The sequence below is a fragment of the Lathyrus oleraceus genome, chromosome 5 (genome assembly GCF_024323335.1).
Source record: "Lathyrus oleraceus cultivar Zhongwan6 chromosome 5, CAAS_Psat_ZW6_1.0, whole genome shotgun sequence".
Lineage (NCBI taxonomy): Eukaryota > Viridiplantae > Streptophyta > Magnoliopsida > Fabales > Fabaceae > Lathyrus > Lathyrus oleraceus.
Genome location: NC_066583.1, coordinates 11,264,047 through 11,279,057, shown reverse-complemented (window position 1 = coordinate 11,279,057; position 15,011 = coordinate 11,264,047). Strand labels below are relative to the sequence as shown.

Below are 15,011 nucleotides of genomic sequence, written 5' to 3'. Positions count from 1 at the left end.
GTGATTGATTTCTTGAGTGCTTAATTGTTGTTGTTTTATGTTGGATTGTTGTTGGTTGTTGATGAGTTCTCATGATCTTGAGTATCCATGAGAGAGGATGTTGGTGAAGCTCAAGAATAAATGTAAGGGAAGCCGTGAAAGAAAGAAGAAGAAAGTGAATCTTCAAATTCCTCACACCACTGATACCATAATAAGATTTTTGGAATTATCACAATTGAGCTTAACTCTGAATTCTATTGATGAGGCATATAAATAACAAGAGTTAGCTTGCATAGCGAGTAATAGAAATAACAACAAACTATTAAACTATCCTAACAACCAAAAGCCCTAACTATCCACTGTCAAAATAGTTATGTAACTCAACACCCACTCTATTAAAAACCACAACGTTTTCATAGAAAGCCAAACAATGGTTACATTCATGAAATGAATATTTTACAATTACTTGCAAAACAAGTAAAATTCCCACGAATTTTCAAACGGAAAAGTGAGTCAAAAACAAACCATAACATGTGAATTTTAGATACATTACAATTACAAAAATAATACAACCTAAATCCACTAGACAATTGATGCATCACCAAGATCTGTCAATAAAACAAACAAAACTCATTCAATATTCTAAATTTCAACAGAAATAAATCAGTAAAACAGAATATTAAGTACATAAATGTTCACCTTTTCCAGGAACAATTACAACAGGTGCTGCTTTACAATGGTGAAAGCAGTACTCACCAACACTTCCTTGTAGTACACTGAGAGATAGGAAAACGAAGCATTAGAAGCGTTTGCGGTGCGGTTAAGTCTCGTAACTTATGAGACAAAAGAACCATCATTACTTGCAATTCTAAGAGAGTGAGAAAGAGTTACATGAGGATTGAATGGAAAAGTAAACACACCTTTGAAACAAGCTTCTGCCTCTGGTTCCCAAAACAACAGCGGCAGGTTTAGTTCTCTCTGCTTCCAAGCAAATTACTTTTCCTGGATCGCCTTGCACAATCCGAGCTACTGTTTTTACCTGTTTTCACTTCATAATAGTCTTTTAGATTAAGCAAAATAAAATACTAGATCGCTAGAAATAGAGAAATAATAGTTGATCATCAATAGAGGTTACTCAAAAAAGATGAACTCGCTAGAATTATCATTCATCATATTCAACTAATAACGTTGGTCGTTTAGCCGGTCCTTTCTTGATTATATGTTGAGGAGGTTTGATTTTGATGTTAGGTGGATTAGAGCTTGTGTTTTTTCAAAAAATCTCTATGTTCTGGTTATCAATTAGAGGCATAGGTTTCTGAATCTTGGTGGGAGGATTATCCTCTGAATTCGATTTTGAATAGGATAAGTCCTGAAAGGTAGGAGGATGGGAGTGTAGGAGAAGAATGTTTGGGTCTGAAATTTTAAGTGGACACGCTCTTTACGGGTTTGAAAGGAAGGTATCTCGGGGAGTTTGTGGGTTTGCTTGTTGGTTTAGTTAAGCACGGTTAGGAGAATTCTTGGGTCTGAATCCCGAACCCCACTCGTGAGTTTTTGATTAGGTCATCTTTTATATATATATATATATATATATATATATATATATATATATATATATATATATATATATATATATATATATAGAGAGAGAGAGAGAGAGAGGTTGAAGGTAGGTCGGAGAGAGTGTTGTACGGGTTGGGTAGAGTTTGGAAGAGTTAGGCTTGTTAAAATTTGTAGTTTTTTTTGGAAGGTATCACAAAATAGGCCGCCGACGAAGCAATGTGAGGTGTGCTCTCAGTGGCTTAGGTGGAATCAGAGGACCATTTGTTTGTTTAGTGTATGGTTGCTTCGGTTATTTGGATGAAGGTTCTCAAATGGGTGGATAGGTAGGCATGTGTCTCTTGTTGAAGGGTATTTTAATATTTCGCCTACGTGGCATTATTGTTTGTGTATATAAGTAGTAGTGTGTTTAGCCATTAAGAAATTTAATAGTTGTAAGAACAATATGTGTAGCAGTGTGTATGTGCAACCATTTACTGTAATTGTTTTAGTTAAGTAGTGGAAGTTTGTTATTCTCTCTTTTGTCTCTTCTTCCATCTTCATCCATCTATCTCTTCTTCCATCTTCATCCATTTCACCTTGTGCACCAACAATTGGTATCTAGAGCTCCAGTTCAGATCTACAGGAAAACACGAGTGAACGATGAGGCGTTGTGTGATTGATTTCGTTTCTTGAGTTCGTGCTGAACTTTTGATTTGAATCGTAACATAATCACATTTCTTGATTTTGCGGGATTAGGAAACACTAGCGTTTGGTGAGATCTGAGTTTTGCACAAGGTTGAAGATGAACGAAAATGGTAATCTGAGTATCAAGCTTTCAGTGTTCGATGGCAAAAACTAAAATCGTTGCATGATTCAGATGCGTGTGTTGTTTGATGCTCTAGATGTTCTTGATCTCGTCAACAAAGGTTACGTTCCGGTTGCACTTCCGAAAAATGAAACGGATGCGTAGAGAAATGCTCAGCCTGATCTGAGGAAGAAGGATCAGAAGGCGTTGTTCTACATCCATCAGTGTGTGGATGTGAACATGTTTGAGAAAATCGTTGATTCAACGACGGCGAAGGCTGCATGAGACACATTGGTATGGTGCTACGGCGCTGATGCATCAGTGAAGAAGGTGAAGCTTCAGTCTTTACGTATGCAATATGAGAATCTCAGTATGAAGAATAATAAAAAGGTACCCGACTATATCTCCAGAGTAATTCAGATCACAAATGAGATGAAGTCGTATGGAGAAACTCTCTCTGAAGAAAGTATTATTGAGAAGGTACTTAGATCCCTTACTCCTCAGTTTGATTACATTGTTGTAGGAATTGAACATTCCAAGGATCTTAGCACCATGAGGATAGAAGAGATGCAAAGAAGTTTAGAGGCACAATAGTTGTGTCTGACTGAGAGAAACTTTGAAATGGAGATAGAGTAGCAAGCTCTGAAAGCAACTTTTGGTAAGAAATATTAGATGCAGTCTTGGTCAGAAGCCATGAAGAGATCTGATGGTATTCAGGAGTCAGAAATCTCAACTTCAGAGAGGAAAAAGAGTGCTTATAAAGGGAAGGAGAAGTATGACAAGAAGAAAGTTAAGTGTTACTGTTGTAAGAAGTTCTCCTATTTTGCTGTTGATTGTTGGTCAAACAAGGAAAAGAAATCAGAAGAAGCAAACATAGCCAGAAGAGATTTTGATGATGAGTCTGTGTTATTTATGGCTTATGAATCTGATGATGATGATGAACATGTGATATTAACGATTTCTGATTCTGAATGAGGCTTTGAATATGAGTCAGAGTCAGAAGATGACTCTGAATCTGAAGTCGAGTCTGATTCTGAATATGAGCCAGAATCAGAAGATGTGCCAGAATCTGAAGGTTCCAAAGAAGAGTCAGAATCAGAGGGTTCTCAAGATGAGTCAGAGTCTGAAGGTGACTCTGAAGATGAAGAAGACTCTGAAGGCGAGTCTAATTCTGAAAGTGAATCTGATTCTGATCCAGATTCTGATGAAGATCCAAAATCTGGAGGTAATCCAATCGCTAGAGATGGAGCTTCTGTAGGTGGAGCTTCTGAAGGTGGAGCCTCTAAAGGTAATCCAACTTCTGAGGGTGGTCAAGCATCTGATATTGTTCCAGAATCAGAAGAAGATTTTGAACATGTACAAAGGCCACAAAGAATCAGACAAACACCACTAAAATGTGTAGAGTTTTACATGTTGCAAGATACTTAAGTAGACTCTTGGGGAGAAGTCGTTCAATGTGCCATGTTAATAGACTCTGAACCAGTAAGTATTGAAGAAGCGCTCAAGAAGAAAGTGTGGCTGAAGGCCATGAAAGAAGAACTTGAGGCTACATAAAGAAACAAGACTTGAGAGTTGACTAAGCTTTCAAAGGAGAAGAAAGCCATCAACGTCAGATGGATTTTCAATGAGAAACTGAAGCTAGATGGATCAATTGGCAAACACAAAGCAAATTTAGTGGAAAGAAGTTTTCTACAGAAACCTGGGTTAGACTACTTTGAGGTGTTTTCTCGTGTAGCGAGACATGAGACAATCATACAGGTAATTACGATAGCTGCTAACAGGAATTGACCTCGAATGCATTTAGATGTGAAATTTGCATTTATCAACGATCAATTACAAGAAGAGGTATATGTGTCACAACTTCTTGGATTTGAGAAAAAGAATCAGGAAGGAATGGTATACATGTTGCATACAGCTTTGTATAGACTGAAGCAAGCTCCTAGAGTTTGGAATTTGAAGATTGATTCATTTTTCAAGCATCAAGGATTCATAAAGTGTGAGATAGAGTATGACATGTATGTTCAGCATACTTTTGAAGGCAATATGATTCTGGTGTGTCTCTATGTTGATGACATATTGCTAATAGGGAGTCGTGAACATGACATACCTAAGTTCTAGAAGGTGTTGATGAATGAGTTTGAGATAACTAATCTAGGAAAAATGACATATTTCCTAGGAATGGAGTTTATTTACTCTAAGAAGGGTATCATTTTGCATCAGCTGAAGTATGAACTTGAGCTTCTTAAGAGACTCAAGCTGTTGAATTGTAAGGCTGTTGTCACAAACGTCAAAAACAGGTCACAAATTGAATTCTGATTCTGAAGGTGATAATGTAGATGCCACAACTTTCAAGTTGTTTGTTGGCTCTTTGTGGTATTTGTGTAATACCAGACCTGACATTTGTTATGCAGTTGGAATAGTTAGTAGGCTCACGAGCAAAGCGAATTGGTCTCATTATCAAGTTGTTGTCAAGATTGTGAGGTATATAAAGGAAACTCATAAGTATGGAGTTTTGTTCCCCCTCTGGAGGAAATGCTAATTCAGAGCTGATGGGTTACTCACTCTGGTTGGTGTGGAGACAGAGTTGACAGGATTAATACTTCTGGATACTTGTTTAAGTTTATGGGAATTCCTATTTCTTGGTGTTCCAAGAAGCAACTAGTTGTTGCTTTGTCAATATGTGAAGCAGAATATATTGCAGGTGTCATTGACAGGAGAAGTACTTCTGAATACTTGTTTGTTTAAGTTTCTGAAAGTCCTATTTCTTGATGTTCCAAGAAGCAACCAGTTGTTGCTTTGTCAACCTGTGAAGCAGAATATATTGCAGGTGTGTGGCTGTGTGTCGAGCTATTTTTGGCTTCTGAATATATTGTAGGATCTGAAGATCAAGGTAAACAAGCCTCTGAAGTTGATGATTGATAACAAGTCTGCAATCAATCTTGCCAAGAACTCAGTTCCACATGGGAGAAGCAGGCATACTGAGACTAAATATCATTTTCTGAGAAGTCAGATTCAGAATGGAGTGCTAGAAGTTATGCACTGTAGTACTCAGAAGTAGTTGACAAATGTTCTGACAAAAGCGATCAAGACTGATCAATTTCTCCATTTGAGAGATGAAATTGGTGTTGTTAGTTTTGATTAGTTAAATCCTTAATTAAGGGATATTGTTGAAGGGTAATTCAGTATTTTAATATTCCGCCTACATGACATTATTGTTTGTGTATATAAGTAGTAGTGTGTTTAGCTATTAAGAAATATAATAGTTGTAAGAGTAATCTGTGTAGCAGTATGTGTGTGTGCAACCATTTACTATAACCATTTTAGCTAAGTAGTAAAAGTTTGTTATTCTCTCTTCTCTCTCTTCTTCCATCTTCATCCATTTCATCTTGTGCACCATCATCTCTTTCAAGATCAATTTTATATTTGTTTGAGGTTTTTCTTGGGTTAGGCCAGAGTTAAAAGGTGGTTTTGTGTTTTGCTTCGATTTGGTATTCGTTGGTCTGAAATATTTAAAAGTTATATAATAAACTTATATTTTGTGGTGAGATTAGTTACCATCAGTGATAAAGTTACACTGATGTACCAAAGTCATGAACAACTTGAAGCAAGTGTTCATCTATATTTTTATCAATAATTTGGATAACTCACCCGCAATTTTTTAAAGAAAATCAAGACTATTACGTCAAATTAAATAAGCTAACTCTATCCTACTTTATTTGTCAAATTGATTATTCTAAACAACTTCATAAATAGAATTGAAAACAAAAAAAACAGAGAGGCACTAACCATTGCAACTTCAAAAGCCTCAACAGCTAATTTCTCCATCAGCCCCTGAGTCAAATCATACACAATCTGGTTCTTCACATCTACAAAATATTTCATCAACAAAACAAACATATTCACAAAATCACAAATTTCAATTATTTTAAAAATCCAACAAAATAAAACAACAAGGTAAGAAAGTATAATAGAAACGAACCAGAAACAGCATGAACGAGGTGGATGGTATCAGCAAGTCTGCATAGATGAATAAGAGCCCAATCGAAAGCATGTTTACTGTTTGGACCATGATCTATGCCTATAACTATATCTCTTCCTCTTCTTCTTTCTCCTGTTTCTCTCTCAAGCTCTGGTTCAGGCACTATTGGGATCAACGATGGAAGCTTCACTTCTCTGTAATTGTATTCTTCAACATCTTCCATCACCGTCTCCATCAATTAACAATCTTCAAAGTTCAGATTTTTCAGAAGTAGTCGAATAGAATTTCTTTTTGAACAAGAAAGGTTAAGCTGTTGGTTGGTGGCACTTTTTCTTTTCTATGGTTTTGTCTTTAAAATTGTCGTGTCCAAATTGAAAACCTGTACCGGTTCAACGTTCATTGGTTACACCATGTTCAACTAGTGTTGATTTTTATTATTTTATTGTTTCTGTTAAGTTGCGTTTTGAATGTACATTGAATGTACTCTGTTCACCAAAAGAAAATCCTTCTAGCTGCACGCCGCCTTCAACTATTATGCGTGTCATCCACTTTCATCATTGCAACAACTTTCTTCTTTTCAAGGTTGATTTATTTTGATTTATTTTCTTTCAAAAGAATATCGGAGGTAGGGCTGGACAAAAATCCGTGGTCCAGTTCAACCCGCCAAAAACCAGATAAAGAAATGGAATTGGACGGTTATAAACGGGCCCACAGTTTTGCGGGCCAATCCACCAGTTTAGACCGGATGGAAATGGGCGGGGTTGGATAGGAAAAGTGTATCCACGGGTATCCTAACCCACCCGTAGAAACTATTAAAAATAAGGTTGTTTTTTATATTTTTTTATACTTAACTCATTCACATAATTCCCACACACATCTCTCTCTATTTCACACACTTCTACCTCAAAAATCCTAAATCTTAACCTTCCCTAATCTTCCTTCAGCACCCTACACCTACGCCACCATCTTCCATCCCCAGATCCTACATATCAAGTCCACAATGAACAATCACCACCATCACACCATATGTATTTTTACTCACTCAATCTCTCTTTATCACTCACTCTCACAAAATCTACATTTATCAAACTAATCTTTCAATCTTTCATCTTCTATATGTTGATACTTCAATCTCGTTGTTGTTTGCAATGTTAGAATTTAACATATTTGGAGATTTGGAGATTTGGAGATTTGATTTTTAGATTTTTCGATTTGGGTTCTAACAATTTTATTTTTAATTTTTTGATCGTGTTTCATTTTCTCAGTCTCTTGCCTCTGCATATTCCATAAGAAATGTTTATTCTCTGTTTTTATAAAGGTTTTATTGATTTCATTAATAAAGATTTTATTGATTTCATTCCCAATGTTGTTGATACTCTTCACCAAAATGTTGTTTTATCAATTTTTAATTTATTTAAGATTTAAGAAGTTTTGACATGAGCTTATGTTCAAATCATATGAAAAGTCATTATGAAAATAATAATAATAATTAACCGATTAAACCGTCCGCAACAACCCGCAACCCGTTTGAATCCAAACCGTAAAAACCGAGGTTAGAATTGAGCGAAAATGGGCTTACTTATGTCAACCGCGATTTGGGTTGGGCGACATTTTTGGGCCCAAACCCGCCCAACCAGCCCGTTGTCCACCCCTAGTTGGAGGTGAGATATATGGTGTATCAAAGAATAAGGCGAAAATTTTGGCATATTAACGGATCTAAAAAATACAGTGTGATGTTAAATTATCTAATTTGGATGGATCTTAGTTTTACATGTAATTATTTGTCAAAAATATTTGTATGTGGACTATAACATTTAATTATATAATACAATTTTTTTAGTGTTATTTTCACATAGTTTTCACATATCTCTTCTAAGATAATCATAATGCACATGTTAGTCATTCTTGAGCAAGAATTCTCTAGAGTTCGTATGGAGACTTTTTCAAATGTATGTACTTATTTTTAACGTCTGAAGACACTTTTCGACAAATTACAGGATGTCGATGCTCATGTGAACAATCATCGCTTGGTCATTCAGCTTAAACAATTGAGCAAGTTAACTTAAACAATTGGGCATAAAAAACAGGTCAAATTCGACATGCTAACAATCCTAGTATACTATAACATGTGAACAGACTTCGACGACATGCCAATGATCTTGTCAGATTGTCGAACCAAGAAGTTACGCTTCGATCATACTAGAGTTCGATCCAATATCTCATAAATATTTAGTCCTTTCTTACTCAAGTGGACAGGGTGTGTATATCACAAATCACCAGACTTATCTTCAACTACATTCACTTCCTCCTTACATAGCTTTACCGACATCATATAAAGAGTTATGGTAATTTTCTCCTTTTCTATCACCGGTGACTCTTTGGTGATCTTACATGTGCCACCATTATCAAAGTAAGTGTGATATATCATCATAAATAATGTAGTTCAACTATTGTTGTGTCGTTATCATTTTTATTATCATTGACTTACTTCTTTCCATTCAATATTCTCTTTTGAGAAACCTAAAATTTATTTTTGTGTGTCTCACCTTGCCACAATTGTAAAATGTAATTTTTGTTCTAGTTCTTGACTTGTCGTAATTCTCTGGTTTGTCACACTTATGAAAATGTATAGTTTAACTTCTCCCTCATAACTATGTAACTAGATCTTTAGATTGATTACAAGTAACAATCCAACCGCATTATTTTCTTCTACTTTTTTCATTAAGCATACTATCTTTAACTGTTGATATTACTAACTTTCCATTCGAAACTGGATTAGTAAGTGTCACAAAGAGAACTCAAATGTTATCAGGAAAAAAACTAAGCAATAATAAGTCTAGCAATTTATTGTCCAACTTAAGCATGTTATTTTGCACGTTATTATGCTCATACAACTATTTTAATTCATTTCATATTTCCTCTTCATTAGTTTTGAGTTTAACATATGGATATAGACTTAAGTTCAAGCACTTCTTAATCATACCAATTGTTTACCGATTCATGTTCTTTCATACGACATCAAACGTATGAATTGATATACGCTATTCTCTATCAACAAGATCATACAATATTTGTTATATAACATGTCTTCAATGAGAGTCTTCCATAAAGTACAATCAGTAGAGTCACGCTTAATCGGATAGGGCTCTTAATTTTTATTTATTTTTTGTTTTAGTGTTAGAAAACAACTCAATCAAAGCTCTAATATAATGTATTGAGAAATAACTAATAAATCAGTATCTTTAAAGCGAAATATTTTCCCACACTTGTGTAATTCAATCAACAACAAATAAAACCAATTTTAGAACACAATACTAATAACAGAAAATGAAATAACAGAGACGCCAAATTTTTAAGGTGAAGAACTTCCCGCAAAATGATAGAATAAACATCATGAGACCTGGTCCAGTCAAACCTTCCCCAGTGTTATAAAACACACTATTATTATACAACACTTTCATAAAAATAGGTATAACGAAACAACTTTATGAAAATATAAAACTACTAAAGAGTTACATAAATATAATTAGCTAAATAATAAAAATAACATACTTAATTGTCCCATTAAGTTAGTTTAGTCACTAGCTATGCAGGCACATCAGATGCATAGGCATGAGTTTGAACTCATGACATCTAAGTTATTCACCTTTAAAAGGTGAAACTCTCTGCCATTAAATTACTTAATAAAAAATAAGTTAACAAATAACATACTAAACTTATAGTTAAAACTGAAAAAAATTACTACACAATTATCTATCATTTGAATCAATTTTTTTCTTCATCTGAAAAAGCATCTGCCATGCCTTTCTATTCCTAAGTCTCTCTTATTGTTTTTGAAATCCTTGTTTTTGGATTTATTTTTCGCTTTTTTGCGTATTATGAATCTAAAATCGCTTTCTATTTTACACATGGACTTGACCCATTAAAACAATACAAACTTTTTTTTCGGGAATTGCTTCTCCCACCTTAAGTGGTGGAGAAACACCCTATGAAAATCCGAAAATGCTCATGAGAATTCAGAAATTCACTTTTGAACACACCCTTTTTTTACATCAAAACACGTCCTAAATGAGTCTCACTTCATTTTCCCCCAAAATTTAGTCTGGAGATTCACTAATGGATTCACTCTATAAGCAACTCATATATTCCTAACCGAGCCACACTTATTTTGAGATAAATTTCTCTGAAGATGCACCTCCATATTAACCGTACACATAATACGGAGATGCATTTTCGTGTTCACCCTAGATTGTAAATTTTGACTTTTTCTATGAAATACACCGATGATATACTTCTGTATTATAATTATACTATCATGATAGTTTTTTTTATAAATTAAACCATACACTCGATGCACAAGATCAAAAATGTCATATATGAAAAAATCAATCCATAATACAATTAAAATAACAAAGTAACAAACGATAATAATATGAGCCTCTAACAACACTTGTCAATCATGATATACACTATGAGCCTTAAGTAATCAGGAATGATGAGACACAGTTTCTCCTACCCTTGTTTATAGTGACTTTGCATACGGCGCGTAGGCTCTAGCTATTCAAAGCACTCGCCGTTGTTCATAGACTTTAATGCAATTTGAGTCATACAATTGACAAGTCTTCTTCAAGCAAGAATCAAACTTTAATAAAGAAGCATCTTCTGTTGTTAGCAACTTGTGGTTGTACACCCTCATTCAATTCAATCCTTTACCTTGAAAGGTGATAAATCTTGGTAATTCAATTATTTATTTTGTAAGGTGATAAACCTTGGCAGTCTAATTCAACTCTTTGCCTTGTACTGTGTTAAACTTTTACAATTGTTCCTTGCCTTGAGAGGTCTTAAACCTTGGCTATCTAACTCTTCGCCTTGAGAGGTGTTAAACCTTGGCAATCCAATTCAGTTATTTGCCATGAGAGTCATGGACTATGGCATCTATTTCTCTTTGCCATGTAAGGTGATAAACCTTGGCAGTATAATCCAGTCCCTTGCCTTCAGTTATACACTCTGGTAGTGATACTTTGCCTAGAAGGTTATGAATCTTGGCACCCCTTTTTCAACCTTTAAAGGTAGTGTACTCTGGAAAATCAATCTTGTTCCCTTTTATTTCAGTCGTAGTAGGCTGAACTATGATTGCTCTGATTTTTTTATTGCACGATGAGAATACGTAGGCACGAGGGTTTGAATCCTCTGCGAGCATACTTATTTATTCCTCCCGCCTTAGGGCATCATTCATATATTTCATGATTCATTATCTACCTTCGATCATAAACCGTTCACCCTAGTAACATGCCGTTTCTTTGAAAACGAAATACAGATTTCCTTTGGAAATCCATATATACCCTTTTAGGACCATATAGTGGCAAATCCGCATTTGTACCTAGAGTTGTTTGACTTGTACCCAGGCATTTAATTCTTCTTTTTCGACCCAACCATATAGTGATACCATGCCTTAGGCCCCACACTTGTGGTTTGTGCCACCCTCCCTCTATGGTACAAATTCCATTCTCTTATGGATTCCGATGTATATCTGACCCTTGGTTTCAAATTATACCTCTTCAATCATTTGTTACCAAATACTCGATTCTGCGACTTTGGTCACTTCATTTCATTCATCTCCATGATGCATTCATATTCTACCTTCATTCACTCCATGTGATATACCAATTATCTTTGGCCAAATACAATATCTCTTTGAGTTCCATCTTGTATTTCCTTGTGAACCAAGAGTTGTTTGTGCTATGAAACCAAACACTTAATTCTTTTCTTTTCGGTTGTTCTGATACAGTGATACCGTGTCGTAGGCCCCTCACTTGTTGGTTCATATTTCACCCCTTGTTGGAGTTCAAATAACACAATCATTTGGTTCAGACCATACTTTGATCATAATTCTTTTCATCTCCCACCATTAGTTTTATGAACTACGGAGCTCTGAATTCCTTATTGCACTATAAGGATACAGAGGCATGAGGGCCCCAATCCTCACCGAGCACTTTATCTATTTCCTTTTCTTTTCCCTCATTCTTTTGCGAGTAATCTTTAGATATAACACTTATTTGATCAAGAACAATCAAAATGGTTCCCATGAAGTACCATGGATGTTAGGGGTGCTAATACCTTCCCTGCGCATAACTGACTTCCTTACCCAACATATCTTTTTCCCCAGAGTTTTATCAATGTTTTCCCTTTCCTTCAGGAATAAATAAAGTTCGATGGCGAATCTGTTGTATGTCCGAGCGTGCGATGTGTTCGGGTATATTTCCACTAGCTTCAGTTCTTGACATATAAGATAGTTCATATATGATACTTCTAACCATTTTTAATTGATGCATGTCAATTCATATGCTTATAGTGACGTTATGTTATCTTCACTCTTCTTTAAATATAGTATTTGGTGCATCGGTTTGTTATCTATTTTTCTCATGATTTATGATTGAACATGTTACATTGTTAACAATATCCTTGATTGTGTGTCATTGTTATATTTTCATCTATGTTTTTGGTTTATGGGGTGGTACTTTGTTTATCGATTTGCTAGAGCACATGCGTGTGCACCATTTTGGGAGCACCAAAGGCGTATGTCACGTAATCATGTCACTCTTTGTAGCATGTCAAGTATTTTGTGTTCACTTTGTATACTTCATTTTTCATGATTGTGTTCTGTTTATGTGGCATAAATTGTGACAATTTGTTCTATTATTGCATTATTGTCTTGTATTTATGTTTATGCATCTCTTTTCAATATGAAAATTAATTTATGTGAGTGTTATCATATTGATATTCTTATCTTTGCAAAACGCCTTTGTGTGTTATATTCGTTTCTGCGTGGTTTTAGTTTCTTCTCATTGTTTGCTTATTTTTGATGTTGTCAAGGGGGGGGGGGGGGGAGTAAAATGAATATGAATGAAGTTGTTGTAGGGTGCATACCTTCAGGGGGAGCTTGTCATTTTAAACGCATACTCATCATCGCAAGTTTTGCCATCATCAAAAAGGGGGAGTATGTGAGTGCAACTTCCGTTAGATGTGTTATGTATGATGTCAAAACTATGATACTTTAGCGTAAATGTATATTGGATGGTATCCTCTGAATATCTATGTGCATCTTAACATTATGAAGCATAAAATTATTAGGAAACAATGTGGGAAAGGTCTCATGCATTAAACATGCATGAAAAATCAATTTTTGTGAAAAATAGCAGTACATGTCGACACATAGAACTATAGGTCGACCTATGAAAAAACGTTTATGGCTATAGGTTGACACATAGAACTAAAAGTCGATCTTTGGAAAAACTTTCTTGGATATATGCCGACACATGAAGTTTATTGGTCGACACATATGTTATTGTATTAAAGCATGTGGCCTATGTTTCATGTGCCAACTCTTTAGGTCGACACATAGGCAACACATGACTTTCATAGGTCGACACATGACCTTGGATAGGTCAACCTATTCATCGAACAGGTCGACACATAACCTGTATAGGTCGACCTATCCGACATTTTTCTTCAAAGTTCCATATTTTTTTTATCCTCCTTTACATTTCTTTTTGCCCTAAATATCCCCATGCATATAAACACTTCATACATGCATCATTCTCTAGTAAGGTTTCTAGAGTGAGTAAAACTTATATGAATCCAGGATTTCAAAGCATCTCATCATCTTCAATTCAATCTATGCATACACACAATCAAACTACATATAATCATTTTTGATTGGGTTCCATCTAAATTAAGATTGATAACGTCCAATTAGGTTTGTTGTACAAAGAATATTGGGTTGCAATCTTTAAGGGATTTAAATAAGAAAACCAAGGTGGGGTTTTCCTTCAAGATCTTTAGGGTTTGAAGGTTTTGGAAAATATTATTCAATTAGGATCCAATAGAGTGAAAGCCTTGAGACTATGTGTGTCGGGAAGGGAGTAGGGTGAAACGGTGGATCATTTTGATAAACCTTGGGTTCAACAAGTGTGCGTTTGATATTAATTCAGTTGGGTGAAAGCCTTGAGACATGGAGGTTGTGCAAGGAAGTAGAAACAACAGGTGAATTGAAGCGACATTGTTGGTAACTTGATCAATCTTTGATCAAGGTTTTTGGAGGCGCTAGAGTCAAGAACAAACCTAGGGTTTTTGGGATTTGATTTCTCATCTCTTGTATTGATACTTTTGCAAGTAAGATTTATTATATTAATATCTCAATTCGAATTTGAAGTGAGGGAAAACGTATCCATAATGAGGTCGATTGGGGAACTGTCTAAACAAATCCTTGCGTACTCTCTCTATCTCTTTTATTTTTTGACGCACAAATTATCAATTGCTTTGATCACCGGATCAACATAGTTTTGATCATAATTTTGATTATATTTTGAATTTTGTGTTTGTTGTATTGAACATTGACCATTTGGTTATGATTCGATTTCTTAGAACAACAATCACCATATAAAATTCCAAACTTTGTTTTTCGCACACCAAGTGTTCGACAAATTGCTTGACTTAGTTTTTTGTATGTGAATATCGTCGGAGATAGACTTTTAGTATTGTAGAGTATTCAATTAGTTTTTCTTATAGTTGTTGATCAACTTATGGATTATTATCATTATATTGGTACTATTACGCATATCCAGACTTTTTAATAGAAGGTTCAGTTAGACAATTTTGAATCCGGAAAATATTTGAAACTTTCTTCTACGCCAAATATTTTCTAAATCA

General features: G+C 35.1%; 1 protein-coding gene across 1 annotated transcript; it reads right to left on the bottom strand.

Moving 5' to 3' along the window:
• Positions 1 to 372: 372 nt before the first annotated feature.
• LOC127085360 (universal stress protein PHOS32) lies at positions 373 to 6,861 on the bottom strand. The gene is made up of 5 exons (XM_051025876.1): positions 6,303 to 6,861; positions 6,110 to 6,189; positions 900 to 1,018; positions 679 to 755; positions 373 to 587 (listed from the first exon to the last, which is right to left on the bottom strand). The coding sequence occupies exons 1-5, from the start codon at positions 6,535 to 6,537 to the stop codon at positions 562 to 564; spliced, it is 537 nt and encodes a 178-aa protein (XP_050881833.1). The 5' UTR covers positions 6,538 to 6,861; the 3' UTR covers positions 373 to 561.
• Between the last annotated feature and the right edge of the window lie 8,150 nt (positions 6,862 to 15,011).